The following is a 23,112-nucleotide window of genomic DNA, read 5'->3' on the forward strand; positions in this document are numbered from 1 at the left end:
TTATGTGCTGTAATTACATATATATTTTCATGTAAAATAATATTATGAAGTTAAACAGTCTTAAATGCACTGCTGTTCACTAACGTAAAACAAACACATCAGTTTATTGTTCAGTCTGCTCACATTTCTACGACCCACTTTGTGTGTGTGTGTGTGTGTGTGTGTGTGTGTGTGTAATTTCCTGGTTGTCCCCCAGCAACCCCCGAGCTCTGATCACAGGAAGTTGAGGGGAAGTTGTCAGGTCTCCGCTTTACACACACACACACACGTAGCAAACCCACCCACCCACCCACACACACACACTTCTACCTCCTCCCATGCTTTCACACCAGTAGGAGAAATAGTAGTAGCGAGCAAATAAAAGAGGGAAAAGGAGCATCTGAGGTGGGAGGAGGGGGAAAGTGTTCAGGTGTTTCTTCTCTTTCGTCAAGTGTGAAAAGTCTGTCCGTCTCCATGCCGCCTATCCCTAACTCTCATCCTTTTCTGTCCCTTCTCCTGTGAGGCATCTGCCACTCCTCCACAAACTAATGGGCCATTCACACGCACAGACTCAAAAGATGAGAGAGCGACAGGCTGCTATTCATTGTAAGTGGGACCTGGTGTTGCAGCCCGGTGCTGCCCGCTGAGCTACAGAGATTTTAAAAGTTGCTCAGCGGCACTACAGGGCAAAGAGAGAAAAAAAATCACATTTATGCAATGTGACAACCAGGCGACAGACAAAACACTAGTTGCATGGGTTGCAGCTCAGATGCAGGACCACAATATGGATCAACTTGGGCACAATGGTTGCATTAGAACAGTTTGAGCTACAGGGTACAACAAGAAATGAACATCATCCTCGCGTGAAGCGCAGAGGCTACGTCAGGACACGATGATCCAGTCGGATTAGATAGAGTATGTAAATTACTTACAGCTTCACGAGAGGCCAGAAACTGCCTACTACTTTGTATCTTCACGTGTGAATGCAGAGTGTGTTTACATACATTGTAGTCCTAGTTTACCCCATATGGTGGCCTGATTTCTTGGAAGGCCTGTTGAGGAATAAACCGGTTTAACAAAGCTGTATCTCTGCTGGACAAACCTGATTTCTAACATGCACAGAGACAAAGACGAGGACAGGGAAAGCTTTGCCTTGACAGCAGTGTGTTGGAGTGAAAGGAAACATCCTTATATCCAAAATAATTAAATCATAAAGAAGTCTATATAAGTAATTTTCCACAGCTGGATTGCAGATTATTTGTAAAATACAGCAATTTGGAGGCAGGACAACCCACACCACAAAGCATGAGATAAAGCTTTTCATGGCTGCTTTGGAACGCAGTGCTGCGTTCGTGTCCTCAGTGTGTGGCGCCAAACAGTTTCTGGCTTTTTGACCATTACAGTAGGTGTTTGTTAGGTTTATGTGCCCTCGGCCTGCAGAGTTTAACTGTTTCTGTTAACGCTCAGAAATATCAAGTTACTCTTTAAAAAGAGTTGTTTCAGGGGATTTAGATGCATCGTATGTAGTGTGTGTGTGGTCGTCAGAATAGAGCCGGTATTCATGCATTAAAAAAGGAGGACTTGTTGTCAATTCTGAGTAGTCGTGTTCTTTATTTAATATTCATATTTTCTTGGGTTGTGGCTTTGCGATGTGGTACCACCATGGACGTTTTTTCTCCCCTTCTCTTGTTTCATACAGTACTTTGTTTTTTTGACTGTTCAAAACAGACGCCTCTTTAATACAATATTTCTAAGATTTGAAGGACGCCCTTAAATTATTTATCACACACTGCTTTTGATGTGTTTTTCTTTTTCTTTTGTGTGTGTGTGTGTGTGTGTGTGTGTGTGTGTGTGTGACGTATCTCTGCATCCTGTCAGCGTGTTTCCTTTGGTATCAAGGTTGTGATTTAATACTTTTATCGCGGCGTGAGAATGTTTTTCTCTTTGGTTTGAAGAATTGCATCACATTTCACCAGAAAAACGCCTCTGATTGTTTACTCTGTTTTTTTGTTTTGTTTCAATGCAGCAACTGTGTGTGTGTGTGTGTGTGTGTGTGTGTGTGTGTGTGTGTGTGTGTGTGTGTGGGATTTAATGAAGTTGGATTATTTTTAAATAATAATAGAAATGATTAGATACAAATGGTGGAACTAATCTTTTAATGTGGCACATTTAAAGTGTTTTTTTTTTTTAAATCATTAATTAGGATCGTGTAGAAATCAGTCAGATCTGATTGTTCCATGTTGGAGAATTGTGTAAATGTGTGTTTGTCGTGTTTCCTCCACGTGTTAACACTTATCCTGAAGTTTTTTTTTCTGGTTAAATAAACTTCTAAAAAAAATCAGATTTTGCATATTGACGTGTTTTCCCTTTCTGTGCCCGTGTATGATCCATAAGGGTCTTTCCTCATTGCCAACCTCTGCCTCATGGCGGCCCGTTTAACAATAATTAATTACACACACTCTCCTCGCAGTCTGTCCATGTGTATATGTGTGTGTATTTTCCATATTCCTGCATGTGTGCCGTCCCATGACAGTAAATGAGATTTTGCGTGCACACACACTCTCACACACCCACACACAACATATAGCTGTTGACCACAATTTGCTCACTGCAAAAATTGTTAAAGGTGACATCATCAGTGATGGCGAGAGAGAGACAGAGAGAGAGAGACAGAGAGAGATCCATTTTTAAAAGAGCTTTCTTAGACGTGACCGCACACACATGGTATGCTCCACACACACATTCACACACAGACAGAGTAGACTCTAAGGACCATAGCAGGGGAGCTGTGCATGCGCATGTGTGTGTTTGTGTATATAAAGTTAAAATCCAGACAGTCATTCCAGAGGCCAGACTATTGAGTCTTATAAACTCTCAGGTCACAGATTATTGAAATAGCAGAAGAGATATATAGTCTGCGCCTGTGTGTGTGTGTGTGCGTGTCTTCTGTTTCACTATTTGACTAAAACATCACAAATTGCTGAGAAGACCCAGAAATCCAGACACACACATGAACACAGACGCACGTGTGTGTCTGTGTGTGTGTGTGTGTGTGTGTGTATTGTCTGTGATTTAATGGAATAACACAGGTGTGGGTGTGTATGTGGGCCTGTATTTGAACTAGCAGCCTGGATCTGTGTGTATGTGTGTGTGTTGTAATGCTGATTTATTTCAGCATCAATTATAGCCCCATTGGGAACTGAACCAGCAACCACTTGGCAGCCCTTTCATTGTAATAGTCTAACATGCACACAGACAGTCCATTGTGTCGGCTAATCTAACAGAATGTACCTTGTTTTAACCTGCTAACCTCCACCAGAACGCTCCGACAGCCTAATAAGTTCTAATCTATTCCTTTGGAGAAATTGAGTAACCTGCTTTTATGCTCCTCTGACCCACCCACGGGCCTCGACTCACACTTCAAAATAAAGTTTTATAGACCGTGGGTCCCTGGGTGTCAGCGGAGCGCTTTCACATTTGCCATTCCAGATGAAAACAGGTAGTTTGTGTCATGCTGAGTGAGTCACAGTTGGAAAAGTGGGTTTCTGTCACTTGTAACGTTTTCTCTTTCACTATTTTGTGTGTGTGTGTGTGTGTGTGTGTGTGTGTGTGTGTGTGTGTGTGTGTGTGTGCGTGTGTGTGTGTGTGTTGTAAAGTTAAAGAGTTAATTGAGCTTGAAAGCAGAAATTCAGCTGTTTCAATTTGTGGACCAGTTAATAGATTCTCCCTTGGTGAAGTGAGAAACATTCTCTCTTCCTTCAGTCGTTTTTTTTTTTTTTTTTTAAGATGTGCTTTGAACAGTAGTCTAAACCCCAGAGTGCTCAGTAGCCAAAAAAGACCACGGTTATACTGGACAAGCTCCCAGATGATGTGTTCATGTCTGTGTGTAACTGGTGTTAACCAGTGTTCTGCTTTTAACTCCCCTAAAGGGGTAAACAGGCCCTCCTACAGAGGTATTACTCACACACTTAACCCACACACACACAGAACAGAGCTTCCCAGACCCTGTGTGGTGCAGTAATCCAATGTAGTTATTCGAGGTCAGACTCCTCTAATAGACTTTTAATAAAGTTTGTGTGGTGGGGGGTTGGGAGTGTGTTTGTGCGTATTTCTGTGCATGTAGGATGGATGCAGTCCTCTCTGGTGGGCCTGTGCGGTTTGGAAGTAGTGTGTCTTCCACTGTTTGTGGCACACACAATTCATGCACAATAATGCTTCCTTGTTTACTTTTACCAAAGAAAAACTCTCAAATCTCATATATATTAAGCGGAACAAAGCTTATTAAAATAAGATTATGGTGATCAGCTTTCCTCTGTCTGTCTTTTAAAGCATGTGTCTTAATTAACATCTCTTAACACCCAGCAAAGAGACTGCGTTTTATGTTAATGAAGCTAAGATCAAAATGCATCAAAACAATTTAGGAAAACTCAAAAATGAGTTGTTTGTTTTAGCGGGCTCGTATGACAAGCGTGATTGTGCTTTCTGTTGTTTGTTCTGAATATAATTATTTTAATTAAACATTGTTGTACGTGTCTACAGTTTAAGATCTTAAGAAATTATGTTATCTATGGGGAAAAAATAGACTGACGTGCTGTTTGAAGGATGTCTCTGTGGAACATGACATGAAAGAAAATGGCAGTTTTTGCTTATACACCCACATGCACACACACACACACACACACCTACACAGAAACAAAAGTACTCACTGAGCTTGTTCCATTTTTCTATTTTTCTAACTCTGCTCCGCTATGTTTAATGAATAGATGTCTGATCCGTCAGTCAGAATGATTGAAGCTGTTGCACTATTGACACTTACACCTTTACCCACTTACACACACACACACACACACACACACACACACACACACAGACACTCACTCAACTACAAACACCCAGAGGTTCGTGTAAGGATAGCTCAGGAGTAAGACGAGTAGAGAAATGGAGATTGAGAAAGAGACGGAGACGAGCTGGGGGAAATGTATAATTGTGGGTGGGAGTGGGAGATTAATTGAGAGAGCTAGATGAAAGATGGACAGATAGGGAGAGAGAGGGGAGGTGTGTTCGTTGTCTTTGAGTGTGTCGGCGAGGAAGAGACAAATACAGGGTGTGGGAAGCAGAGAGAGAGAGAGGCCGAAAGGAGGAGTAGAAGGAGCAGAAACAGAGGGAGGGAGTCTCATAACGAGAGAGGGGTACTGAAATGTGAACCTCTGATTAAGTTTGACATTTAAGATGACATATTTTGCATGCTGTTACCCTATTACAAATGAGTCCTACACTCTGGGAGAGTGAGTCTATACGCGTGTGTGTGTGCGCGTGCGTGTGAGATTTGCTTGATCCATGTCAGGAATGAATTGGGCCTCTGCTACACAACAGATGAAGTGTGTGTGTGTGTGTGTGTGTGTGTGTGTGTGTGTGTGTGTGTGTGTGTGTGTGTGTGTGTGTGTGTGTGTGTGTGTGTGTGTGGAGTAAGAGTTCTGGCATTGATTAGGGGCCTAGCAGGCAACTGAAAGCTTTTAGTCTTAAAATGGCAGGTGGACTCCGTCTCCCAGTGATTTTACGTTGTCCTCCTCTCTCTCCCTCCTTCTGTTTCCCTCCCAACCCCCCCCTCCTCTATCTTCAATTAGACTCCCGCCTCTGCAAAATCAATTCCAAGCTGTTTCTCGCCCCCCCCCACCTTCCCTAAAAAAAACCTAAAAAACTGAATTGTTCCCCTGAAATGACACAACCGTGCTACTATCCAGCACTCGATCTAAGCGCCACAACTTGTGGCCTATTCCTATTATTATCCTCTCTGCTCTAAATAGGCTTGGTTTCACAGACTGATCCGTTTTGTCTGTGCGGGTACTAAAACGGTCACGTGCGCGTTTTTCATTAATATTTTCTTCAGCTGCTTTCATTCACTGACACGTAACCTAAAGCTACGAGCCGTTTCAGCGTGACTGCCATTTTGTGCATCAGTGGCCTTCGTGGAAGTAATAATCTGTGACATTTTCATACAAATAAATGACTACTGAGTGATACAACGCAGTCAAGAGAGCTCTGACATTTGCAACAACAACAACAGCTGGTGTCTGCCAGGTCCTTCCAGGGAAAATCCTTTTCTACGGACAGGAAATGATGTGTTTCAGGTTTCTGGCAGCAACTTCAGCACTATTTATTTGGAGTAAGGGAACAATATTCGAGCGTGGTCAACAAAGCATGGCTAACAAAACATTTACAGGTAATAGTTGGGGAAAACGATGAATGATGCAATGAAAATAACATTTTTTTTGGTCCTTTTTACATTGTGTAAAGAGTAGAAACGGTGAATTAATTGATTAGGCACTTGACAGAATTTAATCTATTTTAATGATAATCATCAAGCAAAAACGCCAAATAGTTGGTGGTTCCAGGTTCTTGCACTTTAGTAAACCACTCGTCCAACCCGTTTATTAAGTGAATGTGCGTAGGAATGTTGAAAAATGTTGCATAAGTCAATTTTCTCTTGCATTAATTCAGCTAGTTAAAGTATTTTGTACTCATCCATTTAATTCAGTGTGCCACTTAGCCAGGACAGCTTGCTCCCACATGTCCACACACGCTCACTCATTGTGAGAGGCTTTCTTTCTTCAGGTCCCCCGTCATTTAAAAAACAAAAAATATAATGCAGGAAGCTCACCGCAGGTTGCAGAATTGATTTAAATCAAGCAGCCATTAGGCTCTATGATCTTTGGGGGGGGGGCTGACCTGATGCACGACTCCATCTTGAAGTTTGGCATAAATTGGACGTGAAATCAGCTTGAAAAGCCTTAAATAATGCAAAGTTGTTGTCGCTCGGTAACTTTGAAGGATGTGAAGAGGTTGTCTATAAAATTCTCCTCCCCAGCAGCCTGATTGTGGCTAATAAACGCCGTGCTGTTTCCGTTGACAAAATTTAAACTCACTCTAGAGATTAGTGCAAGTTTTAAATCAATGTTTTTAATAGTCACACACTTTTTGAGGATGCTTATTAGTATGTGGGGCTCATCTGCTCTTTGCCTCCTGCCTTTTTCTCTCCTCTTGCACTCCCTTCCTTTGTTCCTATTCCTATCTATCCATTTCCCAAGACGATCTCTTTTTTTCCTCCTTTTTTTTAATGAAGAAAGTATATTCTCTTTCCTGTCTAAAACCTTTCCTCCCCTTTAAGCCCCTGTCCTCCTTCCCTTCTTTCATTTACCTTCATCTCAGACAGTCCTTACCTTCTTTCTCTCACTTACCCAAATGTTCTTTTCAAAAGCCTACAAAAGATGCCATGAAACGGACAAAGAGAGATGGCACCACAAGAAAAAAGTGAGCGATGAGTGATGAGGAGCGAGAAATGTAGGCACAAAGACTGAGAGAATAATACGAAGAGACAGAATGACGCAGATCAAGAAAGTGAAAAAAGAGCTGGAGAGAGATCTCTCTGTGTAACCTTGCCTTTAGCATTATTTCTTCATATGTTGCTCATTAATCCTTTTGTTTATGAAAGATGGAGATGCCAACTACAGCTGTCCCACAGGGAGGAGAAGAGCAAAGTTATCTGAAGGCAGGAAAAATATGTGACTGAAATTCGGTATCAGACCCATCCATTACAGTGGATTAATAATACGCATTCAGAGAACTAGCTGGGAGTCACTGGGTGAAAATGGTCGTGATGTACTGGGAATGTTTTCAGTGAACAGTGAACCCTGAGCTTGTTCTCAAAACACAAAAAGACTTCTTTATATTGTTATTTGACAGTCCTGATATAGCGTGCTTGTGTTTTTAGCTGCACAATGTACAACGTATAATGTACAGCACAAAGACTCTTCAGTGCATCACAAATGATGGTAGAGTTTTAAAATCCTTTGTCATTCAGGATGCTGAAATGATTTGTTGATTACTTCATTGACCACCAACAAGTAATGTATCAAGCAGTAATATCAACCATTTGCTCCGACAGCTTCTTGAATTTCTAAAAAGATTTAATTAAATGTTTATTTAAAGTCGAATATCTTTTGAGTTTGGGGATGCTGGATGGACAAAATAAGCAATTTGAAGACTTATGATGAGCATTTTCTGACATTTTATAGACTAAATGATGAATGCATGGAACAACGGATAATTAGAATCTCTTGCAGCCGTAGCTGTTTACACTTTAGTTGATGGTTGTAAGTAGCTTTGGCGTGAAACCCAAACTTTTTAGACTTTTTGGTTAATTGCAGAGATGATTTAGAGAGCGGTAATAGTTTCTTGACAACGAGCTGCACAGAAAAACTTGTGTATATATATGGCATATAACAGCAGTGAAATTCTCCTACCTTAGCCAAACATATACCACCGAAACATCCCACACCCCTCTCGATGCCTCCTTCAACAGATGTCTTGGCGCGATTATTGGCAATTTCAGATAAAAAGCCTCACTGACGTCGGGGCTAATTGTAGTTGATGGAAATGATTAACTGACGCATTTATCCTGACTATGGTATTGAGGACTTTGTGGTGTATAGGGTCTAATTGTAGCTAGTAGCAGTAGTTGTTATGTGGTGTGTTGTGGTGGGTTGTACCTAATTGTAGTTGATAGTAATGGTTCCAGTCTGTGTATACAGCCTGAAGCAGACAAAGGCTGCGACACTGAGACACACATGCATACACCCAGAAACATACGCCTGTTAACACACACCTCTCCCTCTCGGCCACATCCTGGAGCATGTCAGACGTATGCAAATGACTACGTGATGCTTATGTAAATAAATAATTTGTGACAATGTTGCTGTTACTAATTCCTCTTTCTGCTGATGTCACGCGTCAACGCGACCATTCATAATTTTCTTATCATCGCTTTGATTCACTTCTGAAGACACCACGGAGATCTGACGGGGCAGATGGAAACACAGTTAGGTCAGTCAGTGCTTCTTAGGTCGGGATTTCAGCTTCATTGCTTTACCACAACGATCTGTAGTTTTCCACTGTGTGTGTGTGTGTGTGTGTGTGTGTGTATGAGTGAATGATGAATTCTGACTGGGTGTGGTGAACATCAGATGAGATTTTCCTCTGCTCCCTGCACTCACACACACACACACACACACACACACACACACACACACGCATGCACATGCAGACACACACACAGTAAGTGCCAGGGCTGGTCTAGGCGTGGGCCCTCGCAGACATAAATTGCTTTATTTTAATAGTTGTATGGTAGAGAAAAAAGGAAAGGAAGGAAAAAAAAAAAAGTTTAAATACTAGAAAGGCCATAGAGAGAAAATTGGATTGAACAAAGAAAGCAGCCCTCGCTCTGTCGTTTTTCTTCTCGTTTTCTGTGTTTGTGTGTGTTTTATTTTCCCTTTTCTTCCTAATCCACTAGATTACATTACAGGGTTGTTAGAATATGCTCCTTTTTAATATGTTTACATGTATCTGCATGTGTTTGTTTATGGCTGCTTGATTATCTGTTTTCAGCTAAATTCCCTTTTACTTTACTTTGTGTGTGTGTGTGTGTGTCTCATGCTTTAACCATGTACGGGTTTGCTATCAGTAAATAACAATAAACAAGTGTTTGTCTGGCACACTAACAGAGTTAGTCACAGGGTAGCATGCTATCTCTCTTCCCCACAAATCATCAAACACACACACAGGCACGCATTCAGCACCCCCCACCCCCCCCTACATCATATTGCACTGATCTAAAAGTGATCAGTTTTTGGCGTCTATCAGGCGTCTGTTGGTCTTTCTCTGTGTTTATTACCGAACACACACGCACATACAAACACGGCACGCGGGTCAATGGGTTGACTGTGTTTACGACCGAATATGAACTGAACGACCACAAATAAACACGCGCACATGCGCGGAAAACACACACACAGTATCTCTGTCTCCCTGTCATGACTGTTGTGAACAGAACGACCACAATTGTTCTCTTTTCAAACAAAAGAAACATTATGGTTTAACATAAAACACATGGTTGGTTATTTGATGGCTTTGTATAGTGATTATAAGGGAGGGAGGGGAGGGGCGGGGGGGGGGGGAAGGGAAACGACAGGGGGAGGGAGAGGGCAGGAACAGAAAGTAAAATTTTAATGATGGAATTACTCAAATTATTGTAGCAATTATTCTTGCATGTGAAAGAGAGCAATAGAGAATAAAAAATGAGTGAAATGCAGGGAAAATGACTTGATGAGTGCTTTTTTCCCCCTGTTTGATGGAGTTATTTTACTCTGATTATAAATGAGTTGGTGGTGAGAGGGAGAGAAAAAAAAGGAGATGAGAGGGAGGGGGTAAAAGTAAACGAGGGAGAAGAGCAAAAAGAATAAGGAAGGGAAGGGAAGGGAGAGAGCGAAGGACAGGAGGTGACACAGATAGAGGAGGAGAGACGGTGAGAGATGAGAAATTGGGAGCCAGAAAATGAATGAAAGGCACGAGGAAAGAGATGCAAGAAAGAAAAGAGAAATTTGGAGGGCTGGAGGGGATGAATTGCAGTCTGCCGCCTCCCTCATCCATCTTTCTGATATGGGGTGTGTGGTTTGATGTGGTTGTCTGTTGGCCATTCTCCCCGTCTCTCTCTCTCTCTCTCTCTCTCTCTCTCTCTCTCTCTCTCTCTCTGCCTCACCCTCTATCCTACCACCTCCTCCCCTTCCATCCCTCACCCTCCTCCCGGCCTCTCTGATATGGTTTGAGTTTTGATGTGGTCATGTGTTGAAGATTCTCACGGATGGTTTCCATAACGATAAAAAGATTCACTCCCTGCTTAAGAAAAAAAAAAAAAAAGCGAGCAAAAAGTTGCACTTAAGGATGCGACGAACATCCCGACAAACACACACACACACACACACACACACACACACACACACACACCCCTGAATAGTCTCTCACAGCTGAGATGTTTCTGATTTTGTTGGGGCTGTTTTTCTTTGACGAGGTTTGTGGTTGCGGATCGTCACAGATTTCAGCCTTCAAAGAAGTTTTGTAAATTGAATCAAAGCAATTTTGTACACATACATCATTGTCACAAAATCATATTTGTGTGTGCTCATGTAATCCACTGTGTATTATTTGAGTCCTGCAGACACCTTGTATCTCTTAGTGTCTTGATTTTCAGGGATTATGAAAATCTGCTTGATATTTTCATCCCCCGGCTCCTTCATGTGTTCATAAACAACACACAGTCTGTACGCTTTAATGCCAGTGTTATCAATCAAACAATGAAACTAAAACTTTCTGTCTTCTTTTTTCATCTAATCAGAGATGGTGAGGAAGAAGAATCCCCCTATCAGGAGTGTGGGAGGTGAGGAGGAGGAGGAAGAAGAGGGGAGGAGGCCAGCAGGAGAAGAGGAAGAGGAGGGAGAGGAGGAGGGGAGAGTAGGAGCAGAGGCCGAACGAATAAATCGACCCTCTGAACCAGAATCCTCCGACCGGATCAGAGGAGATGAGGAGCAGGAAGAGGAGGAGGGAGAAAGCGAGTGTGTATCTTCATCCGTCTCCCCTTCGTCCGTTGGTGACCGCTACAGCAACGAGGAGAGAGGGGGGAGAAGAGGAGGAGGAGGAGGAGGAGGAGGAGGAGGGAGGGCCAAACGAGGAGGAGCGGCGTTGACTGACAGACCGGAGAGCCAGTCGGAGGCTGAGGATGGGGAGAAGGGGCTAGAGGAAGGAGAGAGGAGTGAAAGAGACAGAGCGGAGGCAGATCATCTCACTGCTCCTCTCATCTCCGCTCCCCACCACCTCCTCCCCAGACAGGAAGGGGGGGAGGAGTCGACAACTGACACCCCTCCGCTGTCCTCCAGTCCGTCTCCTAAACTGCAGGACTTCAAGTGCAACGTGTGCGGTTATGGTTACTACGGCAACGACCCGGCTGACCTGGTGAAGCACTTTAGGAAGTATCACCTGGGCCTGCACAACCGTACACGGCAGGATGCTGCCCTCGACACACACATCCTGGCCCTCCACAACATGGCTCCCCAACACACACCTCTAGGTATGTGTTAAACTTGATGTGCTGATGCTTATTGTGTGAAAGGAAAGGGAAGTAACACATATCTGTGGTCAAGATCGTGACGTTATCAAGCCTTGGACCACACACTGACATGTTATCACGGGTAGCAAAATAAATCTGCACCCTAACACTCCTGTTATCACCTCATTATGTATTAACACACACACACACTGCTGCACTGTGAGCAAGTTATGAAATAATTGCAAGTTAAAGCTGTGTTTGTCATAACAATTCTAAAATACATAAGCATACACACTTAGATTGTTTTATGAAGCCTTGTTTCATTACATTGTAAAGACACATTTAGTTGTTCAGCGTGCTCAGGGAGCACCCCTACCTTCCAACAACTTGTTGATTCTTGATCTAAAAGCTGTCCTTCTTGCCAAAAATCAGACACATCCTTGGATGTTTGTGCCTCTGGCAGCTCTGACCCCTGTTTGTTTATCTGCTGCTTCAAGTCTGACCCCCCTCCTTGTATTTCTGCTCCCAGACATACAAACAGGACAGGGGCAGAGGAACCAAGCCAAAGAGTTGGGAAAGACAAGACCAGAAGTACACAATCAGCAGCACAGGACAGTTATGATGAACGGCACATATGACGTACAGGTGAGCACGAGCTGAGAGATGGATTTCACATACGCGATGATGACTGAAGTCTAATAAATCTCAACATCAAGCAGTAAAAATACATATGTACCTGTGTTTAAAAAAAAAAAAAAGAAGCTAGGTCAAATGTTCAAACAGTGAGACGACAACTTGAGTAAAGCTTTGCTTTATAGCTCACTGTTGTTCCTCAGTCCAGTAAAACGCTTGAATTATTAGAGCCGATGCCCCTCAGTAACAGTCAATTTCACAATCCCTTTTTACCACCGCTCTTGTGAAAGACCTCAGTATAACTCAAATTTTCCACTTGGGGCAGTCGTCGTCCCCTGATTTGGTTTTTATCTATTAACCTTTTTATGAGGGTGTTCTCCGTGTTCTCAGATTTTGTGAACCTCATTCAGTCGGTTACAAACAGCTCCTGTGTTCAGTGCAGTTCAGTTCCCGTTCTGAAAGTACTTGACTTAAAGTCAGAGTTGACGTCGTGGCTCTTGTTTCGAGTGTTTAAAGAACCAAAATGAACCCAAATTCTTGCTGTACCTCAACTCGAGCAGGTTTATCTTTTAGTCTTTTTTACTTACTTACTTTACTTTTTTTGTAATTTTGTCTTCAAGTGGTAAAACATTTTGCATTTAGTTGACTCTTGAAAATGTTTCAGAAAGTACATTAGAGCTACACATCCAATGCGTCTGCTGTAGCATTTTCTGTAAATCTTTGCAGCTGCTTGTCATTTGTGAACAAAAAAGGCCAAACACATCTGTGAAGAAAACCTCTGTGAACATATGTTCTTCCGGGAGCTTTCTTTAACAATTTAAAATTCTAACTAAAGTAGACTTTAAGTAACTCTTTAAATATATACCGCATAAACCATTTGCAGTTACTCATGTTTTTCATGTTTGTGCAGCTGGATAAAAGTGACATTAGTGACTTTTTACAAAGAAAGCAAGCAGTGCAGAATAATCATAACTAAATAATAACATAAAAAGAGCAAGGTTGCTGTATTCACATTGCAACATGAAGCAACCTAACATGTTGTATCAGAATTTATTTAATATCAGTTGATCCAAAGCAGGTGACACATTGATTCAGTTAACAGTTCAATCTTAGCATTACTCATAAATCTGTGAATGCAGACCCATAACTGAACTGACTAATTTATTGGGCTGAACAATCTGCAACTGATTTGTAACATTTGGGTGTGTGTGAGAGATTTGGACAGTGAGGCATTGTGTTGCAAGTTATAAAACTTTATAGACTGACAGATGAATAGACACAGAAAGGGAGACAAAAAGGCACCTGGCAGACATGCTGCATGTATGTGTAAATGTGTCCTCAAACGCGTGCGTGCACACACACACACACACACACACACGCACGCACACACAGTCTCACACACTCACACAGACACAGGTACACAGTCGCTGCAAATCAGTTACAGGCATGCATGCACATGCTCTTCATGCATCATCGTCATTGTCTGTGACTTTTAAATGATGCCTAATAAATGCATATCCTGCGTTAATACCTCATATTCGGCGCTCCATTTGTAAACGTTTTAACAAGGTGGTGTCTGGCGGGAGCTGCTTTGTTGAGAAATTGCAGGGTGAAGACAGGAATGCTGCAAACTTTCAGGTGCAAATAAATTATTATTATTATTTCCTCCCTAAAGATAAATGCGGTCCGTGTACTTAAAAGATGATTGAGTTTTGCCTTGTAATTATACTTTGGAACACATTAAAAAGTCAGATGTAATTTGCACCTGCCGTCTGGACATTAACAGATCAGCTAATCAATTTGAGGATGAAAAACGTCTTCTGTGATTTAGTTCTATTTCACTGATTATTGCACTTTAAATCACGGGGTACTAATCAGTGAAATCAACAGCTGTAGACAGGTTATGATGAAAACCCTCAAACCCTCTGCTTATACATACAACGTGCTCATTAAAGTCTCAGACACAAGCCTTCACATGTCAGCTCTATCTGCTGTTAAAGTGGCATTTTTCAGCATGTGCACATATTGCATTATGTTAACTTAATCTGCTGTACTGAGCTACTTTTAGAGGATGTACCATAGTTCAGATGTCCTGGTTTTAAACAATATGCCTGAATGTCTGTGTTTAACATCTGATTTTTATAAGGCAGCAGAGGGCAGCTTTAATTTTGAACTTCCTAAAATAGGGAGAACTTTACGTGCCTGTCAAACAGACCTCCATCAGGGCACTGTTCATAAATGATATGGTCATTAGTGCAAAATTCAGTAGAGGATGTTGAAATGCCATTGAGTTGCTCTTTTGTAGCAGGAAAATGAACCCACAATCAGAAAGCCTAGACTCACTGAAAGCATTTTGACCTCATCAAATTTAATGAATACGTGTACTTACAGAGCTGATATTTCAAGTTTCATTGCAATATGTTCTGTCCTTATTTTGCAGCCTAATTATCCGGTTATTTATTCCATATTAATTCAGGCTTTTTTTGTACTCTGCGAGGATTAAAAGCCGTGTTTTTTTGCAGCTAATATGCCAATCAAGAAATAATTTTCACTTCACTGTGATTTCTTTTTCCCCACAGTTACAGTCAACCGTAAATACTGAGGTCAAGTATGCACATTAATTTCAAGTTTCTAAATTAGGTCTAATAGGAGCATTAACTTAATACCTTTTCCATATTGTAGGTATATTTTAATACTTAGGTACCCCCAGAGAATATTTTCACCATCACACACAATAATTATCATTTAAAAAAAATAAGCTCTTTATTTGTAATTGACTTCATTGTCTTTTTCGGCAGTGGGACTCCAGTTTTGGTAACAATTGGGTCAAGGATTAAGAATTGGAGTATGCGTGAACAGTAGGGTTTTGTCTGAAAGCTTTAAACACAATGATTTAATAACTGTGTGTGTGTGTGTGTGTCTGCGTGCGTGCACGTGCGTGTGTGTGAGGAATACTCAAGGAGTTTCATTTCACTTTAACCAGGAGTCTGTAATGGCTGTAAGTCACGTAATGGGCACAGAAACACACACACACTCTCATGCACACACACACGCTCACAGAGTCAGAAATAGAAAATCCAGTGGGCTTAAGTCGTCATTATGAAGAAAAAGTGAAAGTATTAAAGAAAAAAAAAGCGAATGAAAGGGGTCTCTATTCTCTCCATCCCTCACTTGCTTTTTCTCTCTCCCGCCCACGTTTGGAAAATTCCATGTTGTCATTTGCTAAGACAAGATGCCCTGTCAGCCAATGAGATCTCAGGAAGAAAAAAAAAAAAAGACTCGGGGAGAGAAGGGAAAGAGCGAGGAGAGATGGAGGTGGAGTGGAAGAGACAGACAGATAGAAAGGCTTTGAAAGCAGTAGTTCTAATCGTCTGTTAGGCAGTGTAGTGAAACAGCTGTCAGACACATTTAACTTTCTTTCTCTCTCTCTCTCTCTCTCTCTTCTCCAGTTGTCGCTCTCATCATCTCTTTGTCCCTCCTTCACCTTCTCCTCAGCTCTCCCTTTTTTTTTCTTTGCTCACCCTCTCTCACTTTAATCCCCTCTTTTCATCCATGCCTTACCTCTTTCTTCTCGCCCCCTCTATTCCTCGACTTCCACATTTTTCCCTCACTGCCTCTTTTTTTTCCCCTCTCCCTCCCCTTCCCTTCATATTCCCCTTTGTGTCCTCCTGTCCATTCTGCTTGCTAAAATGACTTGATGTTTGGCTCTTCTCTAATTGCCCGGGCATGGTCCGTGGGATGTGATGATTGGATGATTGCTGTTGTGAGATCACACGCGGTAATAGATCTCATTTAGCCTTCTGATTTCATTCTGTTCAGCGAAGCTGAAATGTACCACCTCGCCTCTTAAATTGCTCCTCTTGCTCGTTTCGCAGCATGTTTAAATGTTTAGTCTTCCCGTCTCACTCTGGATCTTTAGTTTGCCCTTTTTCTGACATTTTTTCTTCCTCAGGCTATAGCTGTTAATGAATATAAATTATTTGTCCTTGTCCTCTCTGCTAAAAGAGACAGTGAGAGGTTTAATGACCATATTTTAATTGCAAAAGGAAAGCAGTTTCCACAGTGTTATTCTCTGAAAATGAAATCTGAATTTGAAGCACTAAATGATGACCTGCATAAGAATGAATGAATTAATACACCCATTGTTTAGAGTCCAAAATATGAATACAAAGTTAATGCAATGGTTTGATAATCATGACTGAAATCAAAATGCATGCTCAGTGACATCTGCGCTGTAAAAAAATCAAGCTAAGTACCTCCTATATGAAGAAAATCCAAAGGCATACATCTTTGCTCACTTAAAATGCAATGCAAATGCATTTTGTTCTTGCCAAACCTCCATTACAACTGCCAACAGTCTGCATCAAACCACAGATCCATAAAGAGACAAATCCATATTGTACAGTAGTAAGTCTAATGTCACTGGAAGACTTGCCAGGTTGCCTGCTCACCAATACAGCCAGCAGTGCACTATAATCACCTACAGTCGAGGGCTAACCTAATAAAAAACAGACGAGTGTCAGGTTGCTCGCTCAGTGATGTAAAATCTTGGCCTCAAACATTGGATCCTACATTTAGAGTCTGATAGATATGTTGTTGGTCAGTTAGTTAGAATTTCGGCAGCCTTTTTAATTGCCTACAGTTACATAGAAAAAATGATGGATTGCATTTGTAAGTACCCTGAGCAGCTGAGGCATAATTTTCCATATTTGCAGCAGCACAGCTCTGTGGTTTAAAGCTTGCGTCACGTGTCTCCCAAATGTCTGCTGTATAGGAGCTAAAAATGATGATGATGAATACAGTGAACCCAAATGTGTACAGTTATGATCATTATCAAATATTCAATCACTATTGTCTAATGTCTAATAACTGTTAGTAAGTACTACAAATTATTGGTGAGGGTTAGGGAGTTATACCGTACCAAACAATCAGCAGTAACATTACAGTTTGAGTTGCTAATGAATGTTCACAACCCGAAGCTACAGCCCAAAAATTAGATACATTTTCTTGAACTACAAAAAGTCCAATGGATGTCTGTCTTATATCACAAATCGTGATCACACGATTCTAGACATCAGGTTGCAGAGATTATTTTTACCCCAAAATTCTAACAGGCATGACGAGTTTCGGCTGTGCCATGGCTGGCGGAGCTGATTGCGGGCAATCACTAGGCAATGATTGTGCTTTCACCAGAAAACCACTGTGCATTACAGAAGCGGCGCTCTGTGGTAGAATATGTGGCTGTTACATTTTTGACGAATGGCACGACCGATCGTGTCAAGCAGCACAGGAGTCAGACACAGGAACGACGTAAGGGTTCCAGTCAGTTTCAACACCCTTTGCAAACTTCCAAAAAGGGAAACTGTTGATCTACATAGCCTACTTGCTCATGGTAGAAGCACAAAAACCAAGGAAAAGTGGCCAAATCTGAGCAAGTTAACAAAGTTTAGTGGGCAAAATGCTCAGCTTCTGAAACCCTGGTGGGGTATGAAGCTGCGTGAAGAACGGACCAAAATGCGGCTGAGGCCTTAATGTCATGGAGCCGTGACTGCTGGAATCCATAGGTTACAGTATGTTATTTAACTACAGCTGCAACTGGTGATGTTTGTCATTTAAACCAACAAAAGAGAGCTCTTTGCTCTGCGAGATAAACTGCTTGATAAGGGATTTATTGTCAGATCTTAGCTAAAAGTATTTTGACATCCATAACGCGAATGACTCAAATAGATTTTTAATCTTGATGTCTTTTTCTCTCTTTTCTGCCTGTCAACAGGTGACGCTGGGTGGCACGCTAATTGGGATTGGCCGCAAGACCTCCGATTGCCAGGGGAATACTAAGTACTTTCGCTGCAAATTCTGCAACTTCACATACATGGGCAGTAATTCATTAGAACTTGAACAGCACTTCCTGTCCTTGCATCCAAATAAAGTCAAAACTCCACCAAGCACGCCCCTGCTGGCCAACAATAACCTGTCAACACACGACAACCAGACGAAGGAAAGGAGTCAGATCTTAGACAGGGTGGAGCGGGTCGCAGTGAGAGCGGAAGATGATTCCCTGGTGGGCTACTCCATCCCAGTCAGGGCATGTTCAGATACGTCGAGCTGGACAGGGGAGCCGGGTCGAGATGCCATGCAGGCGTATTATTGGTGTAAATTCTGTAGCTGGAGCTGTGAGTGGTCAGGGGGCTCAGCGAAGCTTTTAGAGCACTATGAACAAAGACACCGAATGAGCACGGGAGGTACTATGAGCCCCAACAACTCTAACCCTGGAGGGATGGACAGAGAGAGGGAGAGAGGAGGTAGAAGAGAAGGAGGAGACCACATGGCATCCAAAAGCCGCAAAGATCCATCATCCAACCCGTCCAGCACCAGCCAAGGTAATTAAATGGGAGAAAGTATGGCGAAATGTGGTGGAGAAGGTAGTTACTCTAATGGAGCACAAGATTAATGATCAAGCGTAAAAAAAAATTAAATAGCAGTCTAATGATTTTTACTTCTTCTTGCACAATGCTGCTGCCTTTGTTCTTCAGAAACTCAGCTGGCCTCTACCTGTTTTCTGTTTGAAGTACTACGTACTACTTAACCCCTTCCTCTCTTTCTTTTGAGTGCTTTGATGGTACTTGACCCTGCTCACTTCTTTTCTGACATGCCCTTGTTTTTCTACCAAGAATCACACTGTTTTATTTAACAGATCTTTGCTCTGTTTTCTGCTTCCTAGGAGACCCAAACAGCAGTGATTCAGAAGCGGTCGTGACCAGTTATAACTGTCAGTTGTGTGATTTCCGGTACTCGATGGCCCACAGTGCAGACGTGATCGTGGTAGCGCCTTTACTGCTGCACTACCAGCACAACCACTCCATCCACCGGTGCTGCATTCAGCACTGCATGTACTGTCCGCAGGGGCTCTGTCAGCCGCATAAACACCTGGGGGAGGTGAGATTAATGAAATATTGAAATGTTTATTTGCTTGGTGTTTTGGTATTTGCTTGGCAATTAGAAGGAAAAGCGCTCTGTAAGCACAAGAAAATAAAATGTAATATGTGAACAAGTGTAAAGATAATTGTTCCAATTTCCAGCCTAGTTAAAATTCCCCTGCTTTCCCCTGATCCACCCACGCACACTCCCCCTCCCTCCTTTGTGCCAGCTGCCAAACGATGCCGTTGCAGCTGTTTAAAATGCGAAAAGGACGAAATTGAGGGTGGCATCATTCAGTTAATGATGCACATTCACACTGGTACCCTTTGATATCGCTTGCATAGACAAAAACACACATATAAGTGAGGGAAACAGTCTAAATTTACTGTATATGCACAGTTTTGTCTGTAATGACTGAAGCACGCAAAGCTCTGTTCTCTTCACTAAACTTTTGCTCAACAGGTGTCTCACCCTTTCGCTTGTCGGAAGCCCACCTGCCCTAAATGCTGTACCAAGTTTCCTCAGTCCACCAAACAGCAGGACGCCGTCACTTCAAAGCCTGCCACCGCCACCTCACCCAGTGTGACCCCTCCGAATTCTAGAGGTGACCCCGCTGTGACATGTCACCCCTCTAACCCCGCCCATCCTGTTGTCACACAAGGTAATCAAATGTGTTCTTCATCTCGAGTATTTTGTCTGAATATTTTCCAGTTTGTTGCTTTCACCTGATTCGTCTTTGGGTTGTTCCTCCGATCCACAGGCGTCACCCACTTGTGTGACCAGTGTGCGTTCGCCACCACCGACATCGATGTGTTGCTCCAACACTACGAAAGCTGCCACACCCTGATCAACCTTAAGGGGGCATCACCACATGTCAAGGCAGAGGATGAGGTTGGGGGAGACAAGGGCGGAGGAGGAGCAGGAGGAGGAGGAGGAGGAGGAGGAGAAAGGGAGTACTCTTGTACGAAGTGTCACTTCATCACGGAAGTGGAAGAAGAGATTTTTAGACACTACAGGTAAGAGAAAGAGAGAGAGATGCGATCAGATAACATTGATTAAATACTATTAATTAGTTTTATATGTTATTTATTTATAGCTATATAAGTACAGTCCATATGGTTGTATACAGGGTTTTATTGACTCTGAGTCATGGAAGGGTATAAAGCTTTAAAGATTTAAGATACACAGGATGTCTGTCTTTTAGTCAGCACAGTAAAGTATTAACAAAACCGTCAATATTCCAGGTGGAGTTTCTGACTAAATGTTCCAGTAACTGGATGGCTTTGAATATTTAAAAAAAAAATTCCATTATCAAGCCGGAAAGATGATAAAGCATTACACATCCCCCCCCCCCCCCCTTTTTTTTTTATTTCCAGCTTACTGGGAAATGTTGACAAAGCTGATTTTCAGCAGCGTTTCAAAAAAATACACCATTCAGACTTGGAAGTGACTCATTGATCTTCACAGATTTGTGTTTTTTTGTTGTTGACTTACTGCCTTCTTTTTGCCTTGTAACATGTTGTACAGTGACACCTTTTTTCCATGCTCCTTGGAAATAGGTTAGATTGTGCCAGATGCTGTATGCTGAGCTTCACTGATATCTGCTTGATTGTATGTCCAGATACATGTTAGTTCAGATTCTGTTTGCCTTTTTTTTTTCTCTATCTGAAACTCATTTTGAAAGTGATCAGGAGATGAAAGTGTGCCTTTCAGTTCCTCTGACATGACAAGATCAGCTTCAGGTCCCTTGACCTGCTGAGTTATTAAGAACTTAATCTAATCTTGGCATCTACTCTGAGACATGAAACTGTGAGAATCTTTTTTTGTTGACGGCCTTTAGAAAGGATTTAAACAGGCAGCATTTCCATCAGCGCCTTCTGAAGATATCGCTGCCCTGTGAAACTATTTAAATGTGCTGCTTTATTCTGCAATATATTAAATCTAATACAAGTACAAAGCCTGTGAGTGAGCTCTCCTACATTACGGCTGAACTCACGATAGACTTTTTTAATGAGCAAAATTGATACAGCAGAACATGATAGATCTTTTTTTTATTATTCTACTGATTCCTCTTTCTTGTTAAAACTCTCCACTTTTATTACCCACAATGTAATTCGGATGTGTTAAAGTCGTAGCAACCAATGTCGCCTCAAGCCTCTAGCCTCAAGCAGCAATGAGGAGCGGGCTGCAGAGGTCTGCTAAGCTCCTTCTTTCCTCCTCACTACCAGATTGTTCAGATTTTAACATAAAATTACTCTAGTTCCGCACAGCTCCAACTGGAGCCACAAAAGGCTTTATACATCGTTTTTTCACCTATACAGTACTACTCCCAAGACCTTTAAACACACTTTGACTGTAAAACAAGTGGACTTCCCATACAATTCTAACTACTACTAGATTTTTTTACCAACTATCTCTCTTTCTCGCTTTTTTTTTTTTTTTTACTTTTTTTGTCTTAACAGTAAAAATTCGCTTCCATATACAAATCTCTGCAGACAGCATATGTGTATGTGCACATGCTAAATAAGCCATAATTTCAGCGTCAAAGTTGTCTGAAAGCCTGGATAGGTCAGACTAGACTCCAATTTGTTGTGTACACAAACACACACACATGTTCATTTGGTTTTCAGTGACAGCGCCAGCAAATGACAGAGAAAACTAGAGTAAGTTAGGGTGGGAGAGAGATAGAGAGAGAGGTGTGGTGTGGGAAAGTTGTAGCTGAAAGACAGAGTCTGAGAGAAGTGTGAAACATTTTTGGCTATTTAAGTATTGATCTAAGTTGTTGATCTGGATTGCTTCTTGATATACACTCACAAACAAACTTACACACACGTTACTTTTTCTTGTTTTCTTGCACACACACACACAAAATTACAGTCTGACAGAACCATCTTAGCAATATTTCTGCTAAAAATCAATGAGAGATTAAAAAAGTTTGATTCATTTCAGGGGGAAAAGAGAGAAGAAGAGGGAGAGATATAAAGAGTGAAGAAAGGATGGAGTGATGGAAAGAAAGGGTTGAAAAAAAAAGAGGAGATTGCATGAGGGAAGGAGAGTGAACGACAAAGAAACAGAGGGCGAAAAGGAAAGTGGAGAGAGGGTGACAAAGAGAGAAAGAGAGTGTGGAGGAGATTTAACAGTCCACTCACGTCCTTAACAAAATCTAAGCTCTGAATCTCGGAGCTCAAATCAAATAAAACTGAAATAAAGCCAGAAAGTTTCACACCAAAACTAAAATCAGCACAAACCTAAAAGGATTCCAAGGCCAAGTTTTAGAAAACAAAATTCAGGATTTAATTATAAGGTGCTTGGGAAAAAAAAAAGGGTGACAGTGTTTGAGGCTGAAACAAACTGATCAGTCTGCCTCATAACTTTTACACCCTAAACACCGTCTGACATCCGTAAGGCAGGAACCGTACGTAAACCGCCAAGAGCTTGGTAACATATGCTTTTATTGTGAAAGCTGAGAATGTGCTTCATGTTAAAACTCTTTGGGCTTCAAAATAAGATGCAAACAGAACGTTAAACAATTGGTATTGCAAAAATACTGTTCACCCTATAATTATTAACATTTGGGGTGTGGGTGTGGGGGTGTGTTGACCTCAGAGCATGTAGGGGTTGTGACCCTAAATGCAAACTTGTTATTTGAG

The 23,112-nt window shown here is 41.8% G+C and overlaps 1 protein-coding gene across 5 annotated transcripts in view; it reads left to right on the top strand.

The window, feature by feature from the left end:
* The window catches only part of trps1 (trichorhinophalangeal syndrome I), a 116,749-nt gene that overhangs the window by 39,001 nt on the left and 54,636 nt on the right, over positions 1–23,112 (top strand). For all 5 annotated transcript variants that reach the window (XM_019254815.2, XM_019254814.2, XM_019254816.2 and 2 more), the window contains exons 3-8: positions 11,204–11,932; positions 12,441–12,556; positions 18,318–18,924; positions 19,266–19,480; positions 19,925–20,123; positions 20,223–20,478. In XM_019254815.2, the coding sequence (XP_019110360.1) occupies positions 11,204–11,932; positions 12,441–12,556; positions 18,318–18,924; positions 19,266–19,480; positions 19,925–20,123; positions 20,223–20,478 (2,122 nt within the window). The remainder of the gene's footprint in view (positions 1–11,203; positions 11,933–12,440; positions 12,557–18,317; positions 18,925–19,265; positions 19,481–19,924; positions 20,124–20,222; positions 20,479–23,112) is intronic.

This window comes from Larimichthys crocea, chromosome XIII, assembly GCF_000972845.2.
Source record: "Larimichthys crocea isolate SSNF chromosome XIII, L_crocea_2.0, whole genome shotgun sequence".
Classification (NCBI taxonomy): domain Eukaryota; kingdom Metazoa; phylum Chordata; class Actinopteri; family Sciaenidae; genus Larimichthys; species Larimichthys crocea.